This window comes from Vigna umbellata, chromosome 9 (assembly GCF_029865625.1).
Source record: "Vigna umbellata cultivar VRB3 chromosome 9, Vumbellata_1.0, whole genome shotgun sequence".
NCBI lineage: Eukaryota > Viridiplantae > Streptophyta > Magnoliopsida > Fabales > Fabaceae > Vigna > Vigna umbellata.
Window position 1 is genome coordinate 33,698,996 of NC_142173.1, and position 24,210 is coordinate 33,723,205.

A 24,210-nucleotide genomic window follows, 5' to 3' on the forward strand; every position below is an offset into this window, starting at 1 on the left:
TATAAAAAAGAAATGTATAACTATAAAGTTTAATTTTTAAATTTAAATCAATAAAAGTTACTAAATATGAAAAACTCATTTAATATAAAATGTAGTAAAAAGTCTCCATATGCATCTAGACTTTATTTTAAAAAAATGAAAAATTGAACCAGTCATATATTTAACTTGTATATTGTGTATTCTTTTTATCTTACAAATAAGAGTGAATTTGACATATATTTTAAATAGTCGACATATATATTTTTTTGACGGTGATTGATCTTAATTAATAATTTTAGAGGTTTAATTCTAATATTTTATTAAATAGATTAGGTTGAACTATTTATTAAATAGTTAATATTGCATACCAATCATATGGGTGGTGATTATTCACCTAATATGTCAATCAAGTGGACAATTAATTCCAAATCAGTAAACATCTGAATTAAAAGCAATTTTTTTTTTGGGTTAAATCAAACATTTTTGTTGATGATTTCTTGAGAATTGTCATTTCAGAAAGGCTTAATCAACTTAACTAGGCTAGAATCTTTATATAAAATATATATATATATATATATATATATATATATATATATATATATATATATATATATATTGCTAAAATTATTGTTATGTCTACTCTTTAGATACCAAGTATACTATGCTGTTTAAACTTTTTCATTTCAGAAAAGTAACCTTTTCAATAAAATAAATTATGATTTCAACCTATTTAGACATTTATTTAAAAAATTGAAACAGAAAAAAAATTGTTTTTTATAACTAAGGTACAACAGAGACACAAACTTAATTTTTTTTCATACAATATATCAAGTTTTTATATGAATATTATAAAAATTATTAAAAAAATAATCAAAATAAATAATAATAATTATATAAAAATAAGATAAAGATATAGATAAAGATTAGGAAAGTGAAATAAATAATAACAAAAATATAATTCAATTATAATTTAAGAAAATAATAAAAATATTTTGGATTGAAATACGTAAAAAGTTATTTTAGAGAGAAAACATTTTTATTGCATAGAATAAAACAAATTTATTTACATTTTTCTTCTAAAATATATCAATTAGTGAAAAATCTCTCAATCTTTTAAAGACAAATATCTTAAAAGACAATATATAATTGAAGATTAAAAAAAAATTATGAGTAAATGCGTGTTACATATTTTCTCATATATGTGATATAAGTAGTATTTATATTGTAGAAATGATCAAAATTATATTAATGTTTTGCAAATGTGAGAAAATTCCTTAACTTTTACTTTTGTAAAACATTTATAATATATGATTTCATAACTTAACTAATTAATCGATGCCAAATTTATTTATAAATATGTTTTGTTGATTTTATTCTAATAGATATAGATGGTATAAAATATTAGTATTTTCTGACATCAAATTAGATATATTAATTTTAAATTTAAATTAAATGAATTAAATATTATATATATAATTAGGTTTGGTTGAATTGGCTAACATTTTATTTTGTTTTTATAGTTAAAGACTAAGAAATTTACACTAGCATATCTGTTGAAGTGGAAATGTTTCATTATCTTCTACTGAAAGAAATTTAATATCTCCTAATCCAATAAATGAATAAAGAAATCTAAAGATAGATTTAGGTAAAGAGTCTTTAATCATTCAAATAAGGGAGTTTTTCATTTTTCGAGCCAAACACATTCTCTTTCTTTCTTCGAGAGTTCGATTCCTCACCAGCATTCCCCCTTCGTTCACCAACATTTCACCAGCATTTCACCATCATTTCACCAGCAGAGGCCCTTTCCATCAGCTAGCGTGACCGTCAGCCACCGTGTTGGTGATTGGCTGTGTCGAAATCGCGTGTCCGTGATTGGGTGTGTCGCAATCGCCATCGGAGTTCGTCCATCGTAAAGGTAGGTTCAGCGCTTGGCTTCGCAGTTAAACGGTGAGTTTCCACTTGCTGTGACGTGTGTGTTCTTCTTGCAGGGTTGTTGTTCGAGGGTTGGAGGGTTGTTCTTGGAGGGTTCTTGCTGGAGTGTGGTTTGTGCGTGTGAGCGAGCTTGTCTAAATCCTCTTGGTAGAGGTTTTGGGTTGTCTTTCTTCCCCTGTCGTTGAGGTAAGTAGGTTTCTAATCGAACCTGAATGTGTTTAGCCCCTTTTGCTGGGTAACAGGGTGTTTTTGATGATTAATATTTGTTCCTGTTAGGTTTTGCTAATGTCATTTTTCCATTAATTTACAAGGTTTTGGGGCTTCGATCAGGGTCTGAGGCGTGTCATTGCTGAAGGGCTGCACTGAAGTGTCCAAGAGTTCATCATTTCCAGGTAGGTGAAGTTCGTGCTCTTGTGTTTGGCTTGCTTTATTTTGGGTTTTAATTGCGTTTAAAATGGGGAAGTTGAAGTTTTGTTAAGATGGAGCTGATTTTGGTCACTGGTTTATGTGTTTGAATGCTTGATATCCATGAGTGAATGCCCATGATTGTGATGCTTATAATTTTTTGGTGTCCTTCGTGGTTTATTTGTGGAATTATGCTAGCTGTTTTGGGCAGATCATAAGTGGTTTTTGATGAGAAATTTTATGAGCATGTGTTGATATTAGTGTAGGATACATGTGTTGAATCTTGTAATAAAAGAGAATAATTGTTAATTAAATTACCTTCCCAATATTCACATCATTCAAACTACTTGATGTTATTATGCTAGATTGACCAGTATTTACAGTGACCCTGCATTCCCTCAAAATAGTTGGAACTTTCATATTTAGTCATATCATAAAAGATACACTTCAGCTTCAACCACAAAAAGAAGTGGAGCAAAATTAACTAAACTTTGGGTTACATAACCACAATAGTTGAGACAAACATTGTGACAGACATCCTTGCGCTCAAAATCTTCAATTTCCCACAACTGGGAAAGAAAAAAATAGAAGAAAAAGGATGTTTAGCATTATTAAATATATATATATATATATATATATATATATATATATATATATATATATATATATATATATATATATATATATTATAACTGGTATGAGGACAGAACTATATTTAAAGTCACAAGACCTTCAAATTCTGGCGTATAGACTTGCAAGGCATTCTCTTCCTCAAATAACCAGAAACAGCTTTCACAGTGTCAGTAAAGCTTTGGTCTCCTTCCATCTTGCAGTGACTCTGTAAGAATTCACTTAAGGATTTTGCTTTTGATTCCAAAGATTCAAGTTCCTGCTTCTTTTCCAATACTTTTTGCAAGAAACCTAGCAATGAACAATAAAATATTGCCAATTGAAATGCAATGGAACAGCACAACAGGTTGATCCTTTCATGATCAAGTGACACCATCAAGCATTCTACACAATATTGGTTGATCAGAACAGAATTATTTATCATTATTGATTATTGCAAGGTTAATGATGGTTGTATATTTAAAATATCAAAACTTAAGCATAAATTGTTATAATGTTCTGACCATCCATCATTTGTAATAGAAATCGTTTATATTTTGTTACATATAAAGAAGAGGATAACAAGTCTTTGAAACAAGCAAAAAACAAAAGTTACAAATCTTTAAGATTGTATTGGTTTCTCCCATAACCAAAAGGAGGAGAAATGTTTAATATGCAAAGTTAGTAACCAATGCTAAAAAAAGCTTAAAGAAATCTCTACCTATTTACAATACAGCAGTGAAAGTTAGGTTAGATATTAAAGTTTGACAACTTAAAAAACAGAGGAGATTAATGCAAAGAGACTGGGTGTAGCTTTCAAAAATTGAGAGTGAACCAGTATAAAAGGATTGTGTGATCCTTTCTCTATCATTACTATTCTTTCATGAATATTTTGATATGAAGGCTTGGGAATGTTTGTACCTCAACATCTGAAAAGAAAAGTGATGATATAGAAGTTAGCACATGACAAGGTAGTGGCTAGTGTAGTCCTAATCAAATTTGTTAGAAACGAATTCCTAGCACATCCCTTCCCTAACGATAGTATAAAAATCACAGCACAAGTGCTTGATCTATTCTGAACTTTTCAAAACATCCACATATGACTGATCCTCTTGAAGAGAGTCTCAATCATGAGCAAAATTAGTTCAGAAAAATCTGTTTCAGCAACTTGTTTTTTACCAGAAACATGCCTAAAAATCTGTTTCCATCAAGCTTTTTCACCGTGATTGCTTTCTTTGACTGTGTCTTAGGTGCTTATAATCTTCTAGCTGATTATCTTCAGTTAGCTCTAGTGCATTAGGCCTTCCTAGAGTCCTGGTTGCTGTTATCCTCTTTTTCATTCTCTCAAATCTGATTTGTGGTGCTGTTTTTGGTGCATTTTGCTGCATATTTGACTATAACAAGAGTGATTTGTTGAATCTTGCTGTCTTTGTGCATTTCCAACGTTTGAGCAAGTTTAAATTGCCATTTCAAAGTTGTTTGCACTGATCCTTTGGTCATTTTTCAGCCTATATGCAGAATCACCTTTTAAACCATCAAAATTTGATTTAAATGGAAGTGAACCAGTGATTTTTCATTGCAATTTGTTTCTTGGCTGTGTAAGTGGTTGCACAACTTCAAATTGATGACATAAACTTGCTTGAAGCATCACTTGAGCTGTTGAAACACTTCCAAGCCCCCACACACCCATCCCTAAATTACTGTAGGCTAAGCACGCTTAACCATGGAGTTCTTATGGGTTAGGCTACCGAAAAGCAAATGCATTTTGGTGATATGAGTAGCCAAATCAATTCCTTTCAGCTATCATTCAACTGTATAGTCTCATACTTATACAGTCTTTAGATCCCTCTCATTCCGGTGTATGTTCGATTCATCCATGTGTCCCTTCCACTAGAAGTTTGCCAAGAGCCGCTCCTTGTCAGTGCCCCTTGCACTACGTGCCTCTTGCACCGGCGATCACTCCCCGCCCTCGTCAGTGCCCGGGTGTCACATGCCCATCAACTTCCGCTTGGTTCGTCCTCGAACCACATCGTACTGGGAGAGACTAGGCTCTGATACCACTTGTGTGCATCCAAATATATAATAACCACAATCATATAACTTACGCGTCCACATTCCAATAAAAGAACAGTCATAGTAGAATAGTAGTTCAGTAGCTGATATTACAATCATCCACAAAAGGACAGAACTTAAAACTTAATCAGTTTAGAGTATTTCAAAATAACACCAACTTAAATTTAGAAATCCTAAAAATATTATACTGCATCATCAGCATCCTCCAACTCTTGCTCCAAGGGAACCTCCTCAACAACATCTGCTCCATCCAAATGGATGATCATCGCAAAGGAAAACATACACAAGCAGCACACAACAAAGAAGCAAGGGTGACAATTTGGTGACAAAGCTCGATTGGGTAATGGGGTGGATGACAATTGGATGTCGCTAGCATACAATAACATTCTCGACCACCTACACTAATCTAATTTAGTTGGGTTAAACAAAAATAATATAAAAAATAGACAAAAGGTGTAGAAGGATAAATGGCAAAAGATTCATGACATATTTAATGGATTAAGTGGATTATCTTGGAATGGCTCAACTAAGCATTTTTATGTTAAAGATGAGCATGATAATGATAAAGCCATAGAGACTTTGCATGACAATTTCCTTTTTGAAACGAGTAAGTTTTATCTATCCAAGTATTGTTTCTTTTTTGAAGTATTAAATAAATTATGGTCTTTGTGCCTGGTTATATGAAATGGAAAGATTCATGGAAAAGTTCTGCCAGTGTTGAAAATATTTCTTGCCATGGCTCAATTTATGTTGAAGGTTGGCTATACTTATGGCACATATGTTGTTTTTGATTTGCCCATTACCGTTTTGGATCATTAGCTGAGATATTGGGAAATGTCGGCCTTGTTTCTAATTTGTTGCTCTATTGTAAAAACGAATGTGTTTGTACTTTTTTTAAAGGGCATCAATTGATTTGTAAATAAGAGATTTTGAATTTATGTTAACTGCAGGTCTAATAGTGCTTTTGATTAGTTCATTAAGGTTATGTGTGTGCGCATGTATGCCATGACCTTTGTTCCTTTTTGAGTGTCTTTTATGGTTGATATAGTAAATGAGAAGTACAATTAATGTTCTCATTACTATTAAAATCATTATCTGATTTCATATTATACCATTTACCCCTCTAATTAAATAAATAAATTTCTCCATCTCTTATTATTCGTCTTTTGTGGCAATTTCATGATAAATGTGTAAAATAATTAAAGATTATATTTTATAATTTTCAAAATATAGTAATGAATATTGTATTGAACTTTTAAAATTATAAATAACAGGGAACAACGTTTTACTAAAAACTGATAGTAAATTGCTGGTGAAATCTCATCCATTTAAACAAAAATTTTCATAAATGAATTCATTAACAGTGCCAGTGAACTTTAATATCTGTAAAATGAATTCAAAACAAAATGAGTATCTCATGATTATGCTAAACTCACTAAAAACTAAAAACACTGGCAATAACAAAGGCTAGAAAAATTTATTCTGGATATTCAAGTTCTCCGTCCATATCCAATTCGACATACCCTTCTTTTTCTTGTCGCCATCTCTTTTTTTCATTATTTCAAGGCTTAGACTTATGTCAGAAATCCTTTTCTTCAATATATTTTGTTGCTCCTCTAAATCATTCTTTCGGTTGTCCAGTATGTTGATATTTGCTTCCATTTCTTTTACCTTGAAACTTCTTAACGTGATTTCTCATCTCCAGAGCAGAATCAACAGATGGCTTGTGTGGCATCCCAAATATATAATAACCACAATCATATAACTTTGGCGTCCACATTCCAATAAAGAGAACCGTCAGAGTATAATAGTAGTTCGGTAGCTGATATTACAGTCATCCACAAAAGGACAGAACTTAAAACTTATAAGAGAATGTTGGTTGTCCCAAAAGCTGCATGATTAAATGGTTTCGATCCAAGCATGTGAATAATAATTGCTTGTTGATTGAGTTTACAATTTTCATAATCTAAGTAGGTTATGTGTATGAAGTTAACTGCTGAAGCTCATATTTGTGTGGGTGTTTTTTCCTAGCTGTAGTCATGATTCTGTTACATGTGTAACTTCGGCCGTAAAGTTTGGATTTAACAACCTTCTGTTTTGTTGGAAAGCCAACATGAAGACATTAAATCATAATGCATGTTTTTTCAACGAATTGGATTTTACTTATAAAAACATAAAATAAATAATTGCCACAAATTTTTAGTTTGCTTAAAGTATATATAAATTTGTCCATGTATGTAGGTATCCTCTTGTAATGAGCAGTGATGCTGCCAAGACATGTTCAAACTCTTAGTGATCTCCTTGAGAGAGTTAAACTTGTTCGATTTTCAAAACTCAGAGGTATACATGGACATTTTTGTCTTTGGTACTCCACTCTGTCGACTTGCAATGAGATGCCAAAAAAGCTCAACAAGTTTGAGCGGAAACCGCTAGTGACAAGTTTTAACGAGCTTAAGCGAGAAGCTAGACTAAAGAAAAAGGAGAGACAAAAGGTGCATGAGACTATATTACAACCTCCTGAAAATGGCATGCTGGTTAAGAATCTGATTCCTGTTGCTCATGAAGTTTTTGCTGCCAGATGTGAACTATTATCCTGTGTTTCAAGACTCGTCAACTATACTGCTATTTATGTATGCAGGTAGTGCTGTAACCCTAGTATTTTTCATTGTGGTTGTTTAAGCATTTAGCATTTTGCCTACAAAACTTCCATTCAAGTACGATCGAGTTCCAATCAGAAGTATTTTTCTTTTTCTGGTATTTTTGGAATTGACTTGTATTTTTAACTTGTCAACTAAGTAATATTATACCATTTTTCAATGCATTCTGGGTTTTAGAAGAATTCATAATGTGAACAAGATTTATAACATGAATAATGTTAAAATGATTCATCACTTGGTTTAAATGTGCATTATTGTTGCTTTAATGTTAGATGCTTTGCAGCTTATGTGGAGAAGTTCATGTTGGTCATCCGCCACATAAAATTAAAACATGTGATGTTAGAGGAAGCCCATCAAGCAAAGAACATAGTTGGGTCAAAGGTGGTGTTGAACATGTTCTGCCACTTGTAGAATCATTTCATCTGTATGATAGAATAGGGAGGGCTGTTTCACATAATGAAATGCTTGAAGTCGACCGAATTCCAGCAATTGTGGAATTGTGTGTCCAGGCAGGTTTTGACATACCAGAGTACCCTACCAGGAGAAGGACCTTCCCTGTTTACTGTGTTGCTGGTAGGATTATAGATTTTGAGAAAAGATTTCCGAAAGAAATGTCTCTTGGGGCAGATATAGAAGCACATGGATTTTGGCATAAGAAAAAAAAGTTCAATAAAGACACAAATTCCATGGTGATGCATTCTGACGATATCCAAGGTTTTTGGAAACAAATACTTTTTTCTTTTCCCAGACATTACTAAGTTGTATCCTTTGTTAACTGTATTGACTATGTGCTTGCTTCTGTGCAGCTATTGCTGTTCTGGGCATGAAAGCCTGGGAAAAAATGTGCACAGGAGCTTCAAAACTTATGGAGAAGTATGATGTCCAAACTTGTGGATATTGTCCAGAGGTACAAGTGGGGCCCAAAGGTCATAGAGTTCGTAATTGTCAAGCTTTCAAACACCAGATGAGGGATGGACAACATGCATGGCAGAAGGCAACAATTAATGATCTGGCACCTCCAGTGTGTGTCTATCACATTCGAGATCAGCAAGGAAATAAACCTTTGGTAAATGAGTTGAAAAGGTACTACGGTATGCTGCCAGCAGTGGTTGAGCTATTTGCTCAGGCTGGAGCACCGGTTGGAAAGAATTATGCATCTATGATGAGGGAAGATGTTGCAATCCCTGAAATGGATGAGGAAAAGTGGGTTGTTTAAATCATTGGATTCAGTGACTTCTTCTGCATGGACACAATCGAACACTTCTTAATCATGTGTTACCACTCTTTTAATAAAAATTTGTATCAAGACATATAATATAATATCTCAAGCTAAACCAAATCAATCTTATATTTAGGGTCTAATTTATATTAGTGTATAGGTTTTCATTTTTCTTTTCCCCCCGCAAATATGCTACATTAAGTTAGCCTAACTATGTTACCACTCAAAATCAAAATACATAATGCATAGAAGCTTTGCAATTATCCATATAAATGCTATATGGATGGAAGTTGAATACAAGAAACACAGCAGAACACAGACACAAAACATATCTTTTTTAGGACTCGTGTATATGTCACGCGTGTCAAAGGTTTATCTTTTTCTTCTCATTTTTAATTATTTTCTGATCAATAAAAAAAAATTCTGGATAATCAGACAAAAATCACTGTCGCGATTAAGTGTGAAACTATCACGGTCTTTAAGAATTATGACCTTTTCATTTATATTGTGAAAAGATTGTAGTATTAAATACAAGTCCAACTGATAAAAAAAAAATTCCAACAAATTTCTACATGCTACCACATTTAGTCAAAGTCGTTGATTTTTTCCCTCTAATGTTAGTATTGTTTCCAACTTTTGGAAATACTTTTCTCATGTTAAGACTTCTAGGCAAGTTTTGCAAAATTAATCTAAATGAAATGTTTCAATTTTAACTTGATTTAAACAATAGAGTATTCATATTCATAGTCTATACATATGATTAATTTTTTCAATAATTATTCTATAAAACATAACTCAAAATTATTTACATTGAAATTAACCATATACAACGATTCAATTTAGGTTAATTTTTTACCTAATATAATATTATTTTTTTTAACTAGAAGGCCATTTTTATATCTATAACGAAAACTAAGGTAGGCTAAAACCTAAAAAGAAAGTTATATTAATAAGAGGTAACACGTGGAAGCAAAAATGGAAAATTGTTGTGCCATGTGTCAGAGATTTTAAGGTGGTGGCTTCTGCATTATTTAATGACAACTTTAGTTGTCCACACATTTTCTTTAAACTTATAACATCTTTTTAAAACACTTATAACTTCATATTTTGGCCATTAATAATAATAATAATAATAATAATAATAATAATAATAAATAAATAAATAAAAATAATGATACCCAAATTCTTTTAGTAAAATATTTTATTCGGTTCACTGAAATATCACGACAGTAATCATTGGTGGAAATTATTAAAAAATTAATAAATACTTTTTCATTCATCAAAAACTCTAAACTCTTAAAAGATATACTTAAATAACATAATAACTCGACAGTTATGAATATCATTGATTTTATTATGATAAATATTAATTGAAAGTTTCATATATTTACTACAGTAAGCCTTATTAGTTTTATGTCGTAGAATTTTGATTTCTCTATTTTATTCGGTCTGTACGATTTTGATTCTATTTTAAATAATAAAGACAATTAGTCACCTATTTCATATAATTCATAATTTTGGTCAAATCCAAATTTTGCCCACATTTATTTGAATAAATTTTAATATAAAAACTTTTACTAGAGAAAAGTAAGAAAAATAAAACAAAATAATTTTTTGATAGACTAAAATTCTTCTGTACTCAACTTAAAATAATTACTTTAAGACAAGTTAAAACTTTTACAAATTAGTTTGTATAACCTAATTTTGACAAGTTAATTAGTTTATTTGTTTTTCTTAGTTGTTCTCTTATAAGTCCTTAAAAGAATTTTAATATTTTGCCTTGATCATAGTCTTAAATCTAAAAATAAAATTCAACATTTATACATAAACACTTTAACTTAAACATATAACATAATGAAGATTTACATTTTGTTTCGGTGTACATTTGTTCGGTGTGTCTTTATTGCTCCTGGCTGTCTGGGACGCTGTCTGGGACGCTGTCTGGGACGCTTGCTCTTCTCCAATTGTTGCTCTTCATACTTGCCAAAGGAGGGGGAGGTACCTGCAAAGATACTCCGACGCTCAAGTCAGATGTGAATTATGGAACCTCAGCTCTCCAGAGAGTAATTATGGTACTGCTCTGAGATATTATTCTAGAGTCTCTAGAGCATAAAGAGAACGTACCTGGACTTTGGTCCTGTCACTGTATTTATAAGCAAAATAAAAATAACCACCTTACCTAAAAATGTGGTTAGTGGCTTTGATAAATATCTTAACTGTCTAAAATATCTAAGATATTTATGTTATTACATAAATATCCTTACTACATAACATGCCCCCCAAGTCCGAGTTAACCGTTCCGTTTTATGGACGTGGTAACTATAGGACTTATGGGTTTGAGGGAGGCTGTGTTGGGGAGCGTGTTTGTGGTTGTCGTTCATGTGTGGATTGAACGTTTTAAATCAAGGATGACCGAGCAATTGGGTTTGATGAGCCAAAAAGAGGCGAAGACGAATGGTAAAAAGCTGGAACAAGTGAGGCCGAGCGTGAGGATACGTATGACCGAGGTTGAAACAAAAGGGAAGTCGAACGTTCGTGCACCTGGGTTGGCGAGCGCTTAAAAAACAAAAGGTCGAACAAATTTGAGGCCGAACGGCCAGCTTCTTGAACGCTCAAAAACATGGATTGACGAGTGCTCGTTGATGTGGATTGACGAGCGGTATTTGAACACTCGTTGACATCGGTCTGACGAGCGCTCGTTGAAATGAATTGACGTGCGCTCGTTGAAATGAATTGATGAGCGACATTCGAACGCTCGTTGACATGGGTTGACGAGCGCCCGTGTTGAAGTATGGTCGAACATCTTCGAGGCCGAACGTCCGACAGCAAGGACGCTCGCACACAGTGATTGTCGAGCGTTCGAATTCTGAGGCGAGGCCGAGTGCGGGACGTTTCAGGACGAACGTCATTGACGTACGCGAGGCCGAACAAGAGTATGGCCGAACGATTGAGTGTTGAGATCGTGCATGACCGAACTCTAGAGGCCGAACGTCAAAGAGATGGAACGATGGCCGAATGATCACTGAGTGAGTGTTGAGCCCTTGAGGCCGAGCGTCGATGATGGTCGAAGCGACGAACGCTCGAACATCTAATGGCCGAATGATTGGCCCCAAGAGAATGAACGTCGTTGGCGTCGAGTGGCCGGATCCAAATGGAGTGTCGAGCGGTTGAACGTGAGGGCGGTTTGGACGCTCGACACGTAGGTTGAATGCGTGGACGGTTTGAACGCTCGTCACATGTCTTGTCGAGCGGTATTTCAACGCTCGTTAACAAGGATTGTCGAGCGGTGTTGGAGCGCTCGTACACATGAATTGACGAGCGGTCGAGAGGTGTTCGAACGCTCGTACACACGAATTTGAGAACGATCGCTGAAACATATGACGAACGCTTTTGAGGCCGAACGGCCGACTCTTTGAATGTTCGTTGATATTGATGGTCGGGCAGTATTTTTGAAAATTTGATGTGATTGGGCGAACGCTTTTGATGTCGAACGGCAGTATTTTTGAAAATTTGATGTGATTGGGCGAACATAAGATAGACTAGAGGATGGTCCCCTAGGTTTGATGGTCTGGGTGTTCTAGGGCGAACATCTACCAGCGGGAGTGTATCCCTTTGTTCAATGTACCTGGGTGTTCTAGGGCGAACATCTACCGGGTCTAGGAGTGCTTCAGGATGAACGGCTCTCAGGTGTCCGCTTTTATGTACAAGATACGATTATCTGCACTGTAAGAAATAATATTAAGCATATAGGTGAGACCGTTTGGTCAAATTGCAAACCTGGTGGCCGAACGTCCATTAGGCCGAATGCTGGACGCCAGTGAGTCCGAATGACCGAACGCTTCCTGCGGGAATTGTCGAACGTTAAGGAAGTTATTGCCCGAACGGTTGAAGCCAAGATGCCGAACGTTCAAGGTCGAGCGCTAGAGACCGATCGTCAATGTGAGTGAAGTGCGGAACGCTTTAGGCCGAACGGCCGTTAGAATGAATGCTGAAACGCTTCATGCTGATTTTCAGAACGAACGTTATTAAGGACTCAGGCTGGACGATTGATGCTCGATGAGATGGATTGCTCGAACGGTTGAGCTTAAGCGTCCGAATGTCGTTGAGAGGGGTGGCCAACATTAATGGCGTCGAAGGGACGAACGTTAGAGCGTGTAGCGGTCGTAACCAGAAGGCGAGGACGAACGGTCTTCTGTTTGAACGCTCGTCCACAGGCATTGTCTAGCGTCCAAGTCCGGAGGACGACGACGAACGGTCCGAGGACGAATGGCTCATTTTTTCTGACGCTCGTACACACTGATTGTCGAGCGTTCGATTCTGATCCTCGAGGCCGAACGTTGGCTGTTTGGACGCTCGTACACACTGATTGTCGAGCGTTCGAGCACGAAAGTCGAGGCCGAACGTTAGCGAGGTTGTGTGCGTGACGTTTTGAGGACGAACGTCATTGACTTCGGATGGCTGATCATTGAGAGCAGAGTTGAAGAACGGCGCTGGTGACCGAGTGGGCGAACGTTTTGGACTAAGTGGACGAACGTCAGGGATGATTTGAACGTTCGTCCCATTGTTTGTAGAGCGGCCTAAACCAAGTGGAGTGTCGAACGGCTGGGCGTGAGGACGGTTTGAACGCTCGTCACATGGCTTGTCGAGCGGTTTGTTAACGCTCGTGTTGAAGTTTGATCGAGGGGTAGAGATCGAACGTCCTCGAAACCGAAAGGCCGAACGTACGCAAGGCTGATTTAGAGACGTCTCAGGACGAACGTCCTTGACGTACGCGAGGCGGGCTTGAGACATTTCAAAACGAACGTCCGTGACGAACGCGAGGCTGAGCTTGGGGCGCCTCAGGACGAACCGCTTATTGCTTGAACGCTCGTCCACAGGCATTGTCGAGCGTTCACGTCCGAATGGCGAGGACGAACGGTCATTTGTTTGAACGCTCGTCCACACTAAGCTTCGAGCATTCGAATCCAAAGGGCGAGGACGAACGATCTCTTGTTTGAACGCTCGTCCACATTGATGTCGAGCGTTCGAATCCGAAGGGCGAAGACGAACGCAGGGCTGCTTGGACGCTCGTACACAGTGTTTTTCGAGCGTTTGAATACGAAGGTGAGGACGAACGGCTGGTGGACGAACGGCTTGTTGGTTGAACGCTCGTACACACTGTTTGTCGAGCGTTTGTATACGAAGGTCGAACGTCAATGACGTAGCGAGGCTGAGCTGTTTGAACGTTCGACACATATGTTGTCGAACGCTCGTACAGATGTTGAACGGACGGCTGGCGTTTAAAGTTTGGGGAATAGAAATTGGGTTGGATGACGTGGAGGCAGAACCGCATGACGCGTGGATGACGCGAGTGTTGCGGAAGACGTGGATAATGGGTCTGACAGGACGCCGAAAGGGTTCGTCCCTGGGTGACAACCGTCTTCTTCTCGCTTCTCTGTCAAATCCATCTTTACCCCCAAAAAACCCTAGAATCAGTCACACTGTGTAACGGCTGATCATGAGGTTGTCGTCGACAGAAGCTGTGATCCAAGATGATCGAAGACCATGGGGTCCCCAGGCTTGGCGGATATGTTTAGCGGCTTTGCGGTGGAACTTTGATGGCGATGGCCCTGGTGTGGTTGTCGCTTGAGCCGCACCTGATGGAGTTTGGAGATGACGGAGGTGGCGCCACCGCTGCGACACCGAAGAGGATAAGAGCGCGACAGTGGCTTTTGAATCACGAGGGTGATGCGTGGTCAGGACAGGGCCCGGTTTGGGGTTTTTCTGTTCTCGGTCTCGATTATGATCTTGGGGGTTTCGATTCATGTGTGAAGAGCTCGCAAATTCGAATGCTGTGCAGATGGCGAGGGCAGCGACGCTGTGATCGGAAAAGACGGCGGCGACATGGAGCTTTGAGGGTTCCTGTTCTTCTCCGATTTTGGGAATTGGGGTTTGTGAAAATTGGGAAATTAGGGATTCCTGGTGTAACTGGATTTTCATTGGTTGGAATTGTGGTTTTGATCGTTTTGTTTTTGCGAGTAGAGGTTGTGAAGTTTTCGAATTGGGGTTGGTTTAGATTGCGCGTTTTGGGATCTGAAGAGTGGCGCTAATGAAGGTGCTGGTGTGGGTTGTTCTTGTTTGAGACGCATCGTGGATAGGAGTTCGGTGGTCTCCACCACTGTCGTAGGATCAGCGTGACCGTGTTTGGGAGACGGTGGGGATGAATTAATAATCTCCCTGTGACAACGGTGTCCGGTGGCGTGACGGTGGCTGATGGATGGACTTGATCTGGGGGCGTTCTCTGCGCTGGGTCTGACCCGTAAAGAGGCACAATTTCGCAAACGGTGCTTACAGTGGTGCTAATGGCTCAGGGGGAGAATCCTTGTGGCGATGAGGCAGACGTCTCCATGGAGTAGCTTTATCCGAAGAAATGATTCATCAAGGCCGAGTGCTCCTCTTGTGGTTTTTGTGAGATGACACTCGGCCCCACGGTGGGCGCCAAAATGTTTCGGTGTACATTTGTCCGGTGTGTCTTTATTGCTCCTCGCTGTCTGGGACGCTGTCTGGGACGCTTGCTCTTCTCCAATTGTTGCTCTTCATACTTGCCAAAGGAGGGGGAGGTACCTGCAAAGATACTCCGACGCTCAAGTCAGATGTGAATTATGGAACCTCAGCTCTCCAGAGAGTAATTATGGTACTGCTCTGAGATATTATTCTAGAGTCTCTAGAGCATAAAGAGAACGTACCTGGACTTTGGTCCTGTCACTGTATTTATAAGCAAAATAAAAATAACCACCTTACCTAAAAATGTGGTTAGTGGCTTTGATAAATATCTTAACTGTCTAAAATATCTAAGATATTTATGTTATTACATAAATATCCTTACTACATAACACATTTAAATTTTAAAATATTATATTAGAGATGATATCATGAATAAACTTGACTAAATAATTTGTACGAAAGAAATAAGAATATTTTGGTTAAGAAATAAACTTTAAATTTAATTTAATTTTATAAAATTGATTTATAAAATAATATATATTCTAAATTGATTTTATTTATAGTAAACGTAAAATTTCTAATATATTAAAATAAAAAATAGTTTGATATTTAAATGAAAGGACAAGAATGGAGTGTATAGTGTGCAATTCTTCATCACTCTCACCATGACACTTTTTACGAGTCAACGTCATCTTCATCTTTCATTACTTTCCCTCTCATTTAGGGCACCGCCCCCTTCAACTTTTCATTTCATTGTTATTATATTATTTTATTATTATTATTATTATTATTTTCTCTAAACCACTACTCTTGTCATTTATAAGATTTCAGATAACTGATATTAAAACCCTTTTTATACTCTTTTCTGAATAATTTCAACTTTTCAAACAATTCCTATACTATATTATATTTTTTTATGGTTTTTTCTTCAGTATATTAATTAGAGTGGGAAATAACCGAAGTAGAACTTAGAGTATATAGAGGACAAAAAGATTAAAAAAAAATTGAAAAGAGATTGAAAAATAGGAAATGTTATCATTCCCCTTTTTGGTATATAAGAATGAAAAATGGTGGAATTTATGTAGTTACTATTTTAAATTCATTTGAAATGAATATTGAATAAGACATCGATTATAACTCATGTTCTTCCTCTAGATTTTTCAAATTTGCTTCCCATGAAACAATTTGTTTACTATTTATTATGAGTTACTAATTATTTGTTTAGAAAAAATTCAATACCACACAGATGAATTATGATGTGGTCAACTAGTTATATGCAGTGGAGTTAAGCAACAAACTGCAGAGTTGAGTGACGTATTTGTTCTCTTTTTCACCCTTTGCTTCCCTCAACAATTCTTTTAACTCATAAGTTAAAACATACATTCTCCAATCTACCAAAATACCGAAAAGATAAACCAAGTGGAACTAAAAAACAATACTACCTTTGGAATTAAAGTTAAGAGTTCAAATTTGTGGCCTTACAGTTTGTTTCGGTGTACATTTTCCTGCGTGTCTTTACTGTTCTTGGCTGTCTGGGTTGCTTGCTGATCTTCAATTGTTGTTCTTCATACTCGCCAAAGGAGGGGAGGTACCTGCAAAGATACTCCGACGCTTAAGTCAGATATGAATTATGGAGCTGAAGCTCTCAGGAGAATGATTATGATACTGCTCTGAAATATTATTCAGGATCTCTAGAGCATAAAGGGAACGTACCTGGACTTTGGTCCTGTCACTGTATTTATAAGCAAAATAAAAATAACCACCTTACCTAAAAATGTGGTTAGTGGCTTTGATAAATATCTTAACTGTCTAAAATATTTATGTTATTACATAAATATCCTTACTACATAACATGCCCCCCAAGTCCGAGTTAACCGTTCCGTTTTATGAACGTGGTAACTATAGGACTTATGAGTTTGAGGGAGGCTGTCTTCGCTGTAATTAGAGAGCGTGTGCAAGTGAGGAATTTGATGGACCAAAAGGAGGTGAAGACGAACGGCAAAAAGCTGGAGCAAGTGAGGCCGAACGTGAGGATACGTATGACCGAGCGGTAGAGGTCGAGTGGCATGCGAGGCCGATCATGAGGACTGTTTGAACGTTCGACACAGAGGTTGTCGAGCGGTCGAGTGGCACGTGAGACTGAGTGGTTGAAAGCAAAGGGAAGTCGAACGGCCGACTGTCTTGAACGCTCGTACACATGGGTTGTCGAGCGCTTAAAACCAAAAGGTTGAATAAATTTGAGGCCGAACGGCCAACTTCTTGAGCGCTCGTAAACATGGATTGCCGAGCGGTTGAGCGTGAGGATGGTTTGTGAGCGCTCGTAAACATGGATTGTCGAGCGCTCGTTGATGTGGATTGACTAGCGGCTCTTGAGCGCTCGTTGTAATGGATTGTCGAGCGCTCATTGACATGGATGGACGACCGGCTGTTGAGCGCTCGTTGTAATGGATGGACGAGCGGCTCTTGAACGCTCGTTGAATTGGAATGTCGAGCGATGTTAGGACGCTCGCTGACATGGATTGGCGAGCGCTTATGGAACGCTCGTTGACATGGATTGGCGAGCGCTTATGGAACGCTCGTTGAAAACGGAATGTCGAGCGATGTTTGGACGCTTGTTGACATGCATTGGCGAGCGCTTCTTAAACGCTCGTTAAAATGAATTGACGAGCGGCTCTTGAACACTCGGTAAAATGGAATGTCGAGCGATGTTTGGACGCTCGTTGACATGGATTGGCGAGCGGTTATGGAACGCTCGTTGAAACGGAATGTCGAGCGATGTTTGGACGCTCGTTGACATTTGATTGTCGAGCGTTGAGGCAGAACGACTGACTGAGTGGACGTTCGTTGGCATTTGTTTGTCGAGCGTTGAGACCAAATGACGAACACTTTCGATGTTGAACGACAGAATCTTTGAAAAGTTGATGTTCTTGGGTGAACATAAGCTAGGCTATGGGGATGGTCCCCTAGGTTTGATGGTCTGGGTGTTCTAGGGCGAACATCTACCGGCGGGAGTGTGTCCCTTTGTTCGATGCACCTGGGTGTTATAGGGAGAACATCTACCAGCGGGAGTGTGTCCCTTTGTTCGATGCACCTGGGTGTTCTAGGGAGAACATCTACCAGCGGGAGTGTATCCCTTTATGCACCTGGGTGTTCTTGGGCGAACATCTACCGGGTCTAGGAGTGCTTCAGGATGAACGGCTCTCAGGTGGCCGCTTTTATGTACAAGATACGATTATCTGCACTGTAAGAAATAATATTAAGCATATAGGTGAGACCGTTTGGTCAAATTGCAAACCTGGTGGCCGAACGTCCATTAGGATGAATGCTGAAACGCTTCATGCTGATTTTCAGAACAAACGTTATTAAGGATGCAGGCTGGACGATTGATGCTCGATGAGATGGATTGTTCGAACGGTTGAGCCCAAGCGTCCGAATGTCGTTGAGAGGGGTGGCCAACATTGATGGCGTCGAAGGGACGAACGTTGGAGCGTGTAGCGGTCATAACCAGGAGGCGAGGACGAACGGTCCGAGGACGAATGGCTAATTGTTTTGACGCTCGTACACAATGATTGTCGAGCGTTCGATTCTGAACGTCGAGGCCGAACGTTGGCTGTTTGGACGCTCGTACACACTGATTGTCGAGCGTTCGAGCACGAAAGTCGAGGCCGAACGTTAGCGAGGTCGTGTGCTTGACGTTTTGAGGACGAACGTCATTGACTCCGGATGGCTGATCATTGAGAGCAGAGTGGACGACCGTCGCTGGTGATCGAGTTGGCGAACGTTTTGGACTAAGTGGACGAACGTCGGGGATGATTTGAACGTTCTTCCCATTGTTTGTAGAGCGGCCTAAACCAAGTGGAGTGTCGAGCGGCTGGGCGTGAGGACGGTTTGAACGCTCGTCACATGGCTTGTCGAGCGGTTTGTTAACGCTCGTGTTGAAGTTTGGTCGAGCGATAGAGATCGAACGTCCTCGAAACCGAAAGGCCGAACGCAAGGCTGATTGCGGGACGTCTCAGGACGAACGTCCTTGACGTACGCGAGGCGGGCTTGAGACATTTAAAACGAACGTCCTTGACGTACGCGAGTCTGAACTTGGGGCGCTTCAGGACGAACCGCTTATTCCTTGAACGCTCGTCCACAGGCATTGTCGAGCGTTCACGTCCGAATACAAAGGTGAGGACAAACGGCTGGTGGACGAACGGCTTGTTGCTTGAACGCTCGTCCACAGGCATTGTCGAGCGTTCCAGTCCGAAGGGAGAGGACGAACGGCTGGTGGACGAACGGCTTGTTGCTTGAACGCTCGTCCACAGGCGTTTCCGAGCGTGCGAAACCTTAGGTTGAGGACGAACGGTCCGAGGGCGAACGGCTGATTGCTTGAACGCTCGTCCACCGGCATTGTCGAGCGTTCAAGTCCGAAGGGCGAGGACGAACGCCCGGCTTTTTGGACGCTCGTACACACTGATTGTCGAGCATTCGGTTCCGAAAGTCGAGGTTGAACGTCCGGCTGTTTGGACGCTCGTACACATGAGTTGTCGAGCGGTCGAGTAGCACGAGGGACCGAATGTCGATGATGAGCGAAGAGACGAATGCTCTAGGCCGAACGTCAATGTCGTACGAGAGGCTGAGTTAGGGACGTTCCCAGACGAACGTAATTAGGGTCGTTCCAAGACGAACGTCATTGATGAGCGAAGTGACGTTGGCTGTTTGGACGCTCGTACACACTGATTGTCGAGCGTTCGATTCCGAACGTCGAGGGCGAACGTTGCTGATCACTGAGAGCGGAGTGGACGAACGTCGTTGGGGACCGAGTGGAACGTTCGAAACCAAAGGGCGAACGTCAGGATCAATGGTCGAGCAAGTTAAGTGGAATGGCCGATCGTCACTAAGGTCAAACGTTAATTGCACCGAATGGCGGACCATCAATAGGGTCGAATGTCCGTGAACCGAACGCTCTAGGCCGAACGGCCACCAGAGAGAATAGTGGCCGAACGTTATGGTGGTTCCGTAACTGAGCGTCAGTTTGGTCGGATAACCGAACGCTGTGGCGTCGAATTGCCGAATGGTTGAATTTTGGGGAATAGACTTTGGGTTGAATGACGTGGAGGCAGAACCGAATCACGCGTGGATTGCGCGAGGGTTGCGGAAGACGTGGAGAATGGGTTTGACCAGAAACCCTAGTTTTGTGCACCAGCTCTGTATGGCGGATGACGCGGGGGCTCAACCAAATGAATTGACCCTTGCAGCAGCAGCAATGGGTCGTAGGTTTAGGCTTGAATCTTGCTCCTCAAGGCGGGTGAGGGTGGCGCCGGAGGCAATGGCGGTGCATTCCAGTCATCAGCGCTCGCACGGGCGAGGGACCTCCAAAACCGATTATGCCTCCAAATTTCAGTCTATGAAACCCTGCGCGACAAACCTTATCTATCAAGTTTGATGCTGGGAAACCATGGCGGCGTCGATGTGTGGAAACGTCGATCAAGACGATGGTTCTGCGGTGGAGTGTAATGAATTTGGGGTATAATGAAATCCCTGGCTTTCACAGTCAAAAGTAGAAGTGGTAAGTATCATCATCATCATAGAGATTGTCTTGTCAGCAATCACCGCCAGAATGCGATGACCCTTAGAATTTGATTCTTCATTCATAACATTGACTTCTACCTTTTCCTTCCCTATTCCCGTATTCAAGATTCTTCTAAACCTTTTAAGCATGATAAACTATAATAAAATGGAATAAAACAAATGCAAAGCGAGCTTTTCGTGCTGCCTGATCATATTATTATGGAATCGTGGGAGGGTGAGATTATATATTATATTATTATAATATAAAAGAAGTGCGTCAGTATATAATACTTATCTTGTTGATGAACTTCCACATAGAGATCACCATATGATGTATTTTTCGCTTTACTGAAAATTCCTAATGTTCCTCCGAAGCAATGATGTAAAGATTGAACGCTGGTCTTCGTTCCTTGCAGTTTCAGTGGGATGCCATTCGGCCCCACGGTGGGCGCCAAAATGTTTCGGTGTACATTTTCCTGCGTGTCTTTACTGTTCTTGGCTGTCTGGGTTGCTTGCTGATCTTCAATTGTTGTTCTTCATACTCACCAAAGGAGGGGAGGTACCTGCAAAGATACTCCGACGCTCAAGTCAGATATGAATTATGGAGCTGAAGCTCTCAGGAGAATGATTATGATACTGCTCTGAAATATTATTCAGGATCTCTAGAGCATAAAGAGAACGTACCTGGACTTTGGTCCTGTCACTGTATTTATAAGCAAAATAAAAATAACCACCTTACCTAAAAATGTGGTTAGTGGCTTTGATAAATATCTTAACTGTCTAAAATATTTATGTTATTACATAAATATCCTTACTACATAACACAGTTTAAAATAAACAACATGAAAGTACCTAGTGTCAAGCATTCCAGGGGCTTCTGAAAAAACTGTCCAAAAAGGTAGAGTGGCTCTTCCAGTGACTTCAACGCCAAGGAATTCAGCGCATTGAAAATCTAACCATAACACAAAAGATCTTAAAAGGTAAACTTCAAGGAGAGGCAAAAATGCCTTAAGGGGGCTGCAATCACCTCAATTTAGACAAACCTTCCAGCATTCACTGTAGAATTTAAGAATACCCTCCTTTTCGTGGGGAAAGTAACTAGTCAGTTCATCAATGAATTTATCATATTCTTTGTGCACTCGAACAGAAAGGTTATTTGGTAGATGGAAATGAACGGTTGTTGGATCAGGTACCACTTGCATCTGACAACCGACTGCCTCCAACGCTTGTGTTATCAAATTGAGATTACCCTTCACAAATTTAAGGCACATGGTGTTCATGATCCTAGGAAGCATACCATTCAACATAAAGAACAATTAGAAGTGCTCGAATCTACTGCTGGCTAAGGTATTATTAGAAGATGAGCAAATTACATTTATTTGGAGCTTAATTGATCAAAAGTCAAGCTTCACATAATGAACCAAATCTTTCTTAATATTAAACTAACCAAAAGAGAAAACTAGACGCAATCATTTTGTTCATGAACACCAGGCACCAGCTAAGCACAATAACACTGATGGCAACACAAAATAAAGTGTTGTTTACAAATGAATGTCTCCAAAACAAAAATAAAATAAAAATTTAATGCATTACAACCAGAGAGAAACAGAAAGTCCCTCTCACAAGCAAAGCATCCATATTCCTTTAAGTGTAACATTTAACTCATGAGCTCACCCGTAAAATTTCTATACCATCCACATTTCATCACATCAATAATGAAATTAAAGTAAATGATTACACACACAAAAAGGCATGCACCCAAATTAAACAAATAAATAACTGACCTTATCACTGAAACCAAACATGACAAAAGAACCGATATCAAAAGTATAGCCATCCCTCTGGTAAAATCCAGAGCTTCCACCAGGAATCACATACTTCTCTAAAACCAAAACTCTGGCACCCTTCACTGCCAACTGTGTTTCTGCAACCAACCCTCCAATCCCAGACCCTATAACAATTGCATCAAACTTTTCACCCTTACCCTTCACTCCTCTCTCTGCCACTTCTTCCACAGTCAGAGTTGACGTTGAGCACACCACGGACACCCTTTTTCTTCTGAGAGCATTGGAGAAAGACCCGGATGGAAATTCACTCCCTGCATGATTTCCAAAAGCAAAAGATTGAAACTTTAGCAGAAAGTTTGAACTTTGAGAAGCAGCCCCTGTTGGGAAATTATGGGAAAAGGAGTGTCGACAAAGGGAGAGGAAAGGGGAAGGGATCATGATTAGAAGGAGGAGAAGGTTGTGGTCTGGTGGAAAGTGGAAGTGCGAAAAACTGGCATTTGCCTTTGGATGCTGGTTATGTTCTGTAATGGTGTTAATGTGTGTGGATTCCACTCACATCTAAATTTGATTCCTGCCCAACACACACAATGTTTGGTTTGTCATTAGTTTATCCAAAAGCTGACAAATTATTAAATTTAATTAATTGAGTTGGTCCACCTGAGTTGGTCTCCCACGAGCCCCCATCTGGCACCTGTACTGATTCCGTCTGGCATCTGAAACGCGTGCAACACCCTGCCAAGGCTATTTTCTTCTCCGCTCATCACCCTCATCTTCATCTAGATACCACTTCCTATCATCACCGATCCTTTTCACTCTCAACACCTATCGTCCTCACCAAAACCAGACTCAAGCTCCAGCTTCATCACCTCAGCATAATCATCTCGACCAACACAAAAAGGCCACCACCTACCCTCACCGAAATCACCTTCATCCATATGCACCAGTCACCATAACTATATCCTCACTCACGGCTATCACCCTTACCTTTTCGCTTTCACGGCCTGCGCCCATCACCATATCCAACATCTTAACCTCACAGCCAACGTCCACATCTTCATTCACCAGAGAGAGGAAACCACTAGAGAGGCTACGGGAAGGAGAATGCCATAGAAAGAGGAAGGAACCGAAGTGGAAAGGAAGGACCCGAAACGAGTAACTCTGAGTGTTGCGAAGAAGCCGCAAACGGAGAGAAAGAAGAAAGGAAGATTACAGGGAGGGCAAAGAGAAAGCTACTGGAAAGAGCAAGGGCACTTGAAGGAGGCTACGGAGAGCGGAAGAAACTAAAGGAAGCTTCAAGAGGTGTGTGTTTAAATTGTGATTGTATTCATTGTTGAAATGCATCTCTGAGGTACGTAAAACTATTTAGCTATGATATTGGACTGCACGTCAAAGATTATCTTGTGTGTTGATGTTACTGTGAATTATAATGTTGCACTGAGTTCATGTTATCTTTCCCATGCCCATTATTCAATCTGAATTTTGAAGATTCATGCATAATCCACCAATTCAC

At 39.4% G+C, this 24,210-nt stretch overlaps 2 protein-coding genes across 3 annotated transcripts; one reads left to right on the forward strand and one right to left on the reverse strand.

The window, feature by feature from the left end:
* The first annotated feature begins 1,662 nt into the window (after positions 1 to 1,662).
* LOC148193319 (APO protein 3, mitochondrial-like) lies at positions 1,663 to 9,003 on the forward strand. Its single transcript, XM_088099543.1, has 6 exons — positions 1,663 to 1,894; positions 1,968 to 2,097; positions 2,223 to 2,303; positions 7,240 to 7,636; positions 7,939 to 8,369; positions 8,462 to 9,003. Exons 4-6 carry the CDS (start codon positions 7,263 to 7,265, stop codon positions 8,869 to 8,871), a joined length of 1,215 nt encoding a protein of 404 aa, XP_087955669.1. The 5' UTR covers positions 1,663 to 1,894; positions 1,968 to 2,097; positions 2,223 to 2,303; positions 7,240 to 7,262; the 3' UTR covers positions 8,872 to 9,003.
* Positions 9,004 to 19,222: 10,219 nt separating this feature from the next.
* On the reverse strand, positions 19,223 to 24,008 carry LOC148193320 (prolycopene isomerase 1, chloroplastic-like). 2 transcript variants are annotated; one of them, XM_088098240.1, is made up of 3 exons: positions 22,698 to 24,008; positions 21,957 to 22,163; positions 19,223 to 21,865 (listed from the first exon to the last, which is right to left on the reverse strand). In XM_088098240.1, the coding sequence occupies exons 1-3, from the start codon at positions 23,136 to 23,138 to the stop codon at positions 21,728 to 21,730; spliced, it is 786 nt and encodes a 261-aa protein (XP_087954366.1). In that variant the 5' UTR covers positions 23,139 to 24,008; the 3' UTR covers positions 19,223 to 21,727. The 2 variants fall into 2 exon arrangements, with proteins under 2 accessions (XP_087954366.1, XP_087954368.1); XM_088098242.1 differs by having other exon boundaries at positions 19,224 to 21,865; positions 21,941 to 22,163; positions 22,698 to 24,003.
* Positions 24,009 to 24,210: the final 202 nt, after the last annotated feature.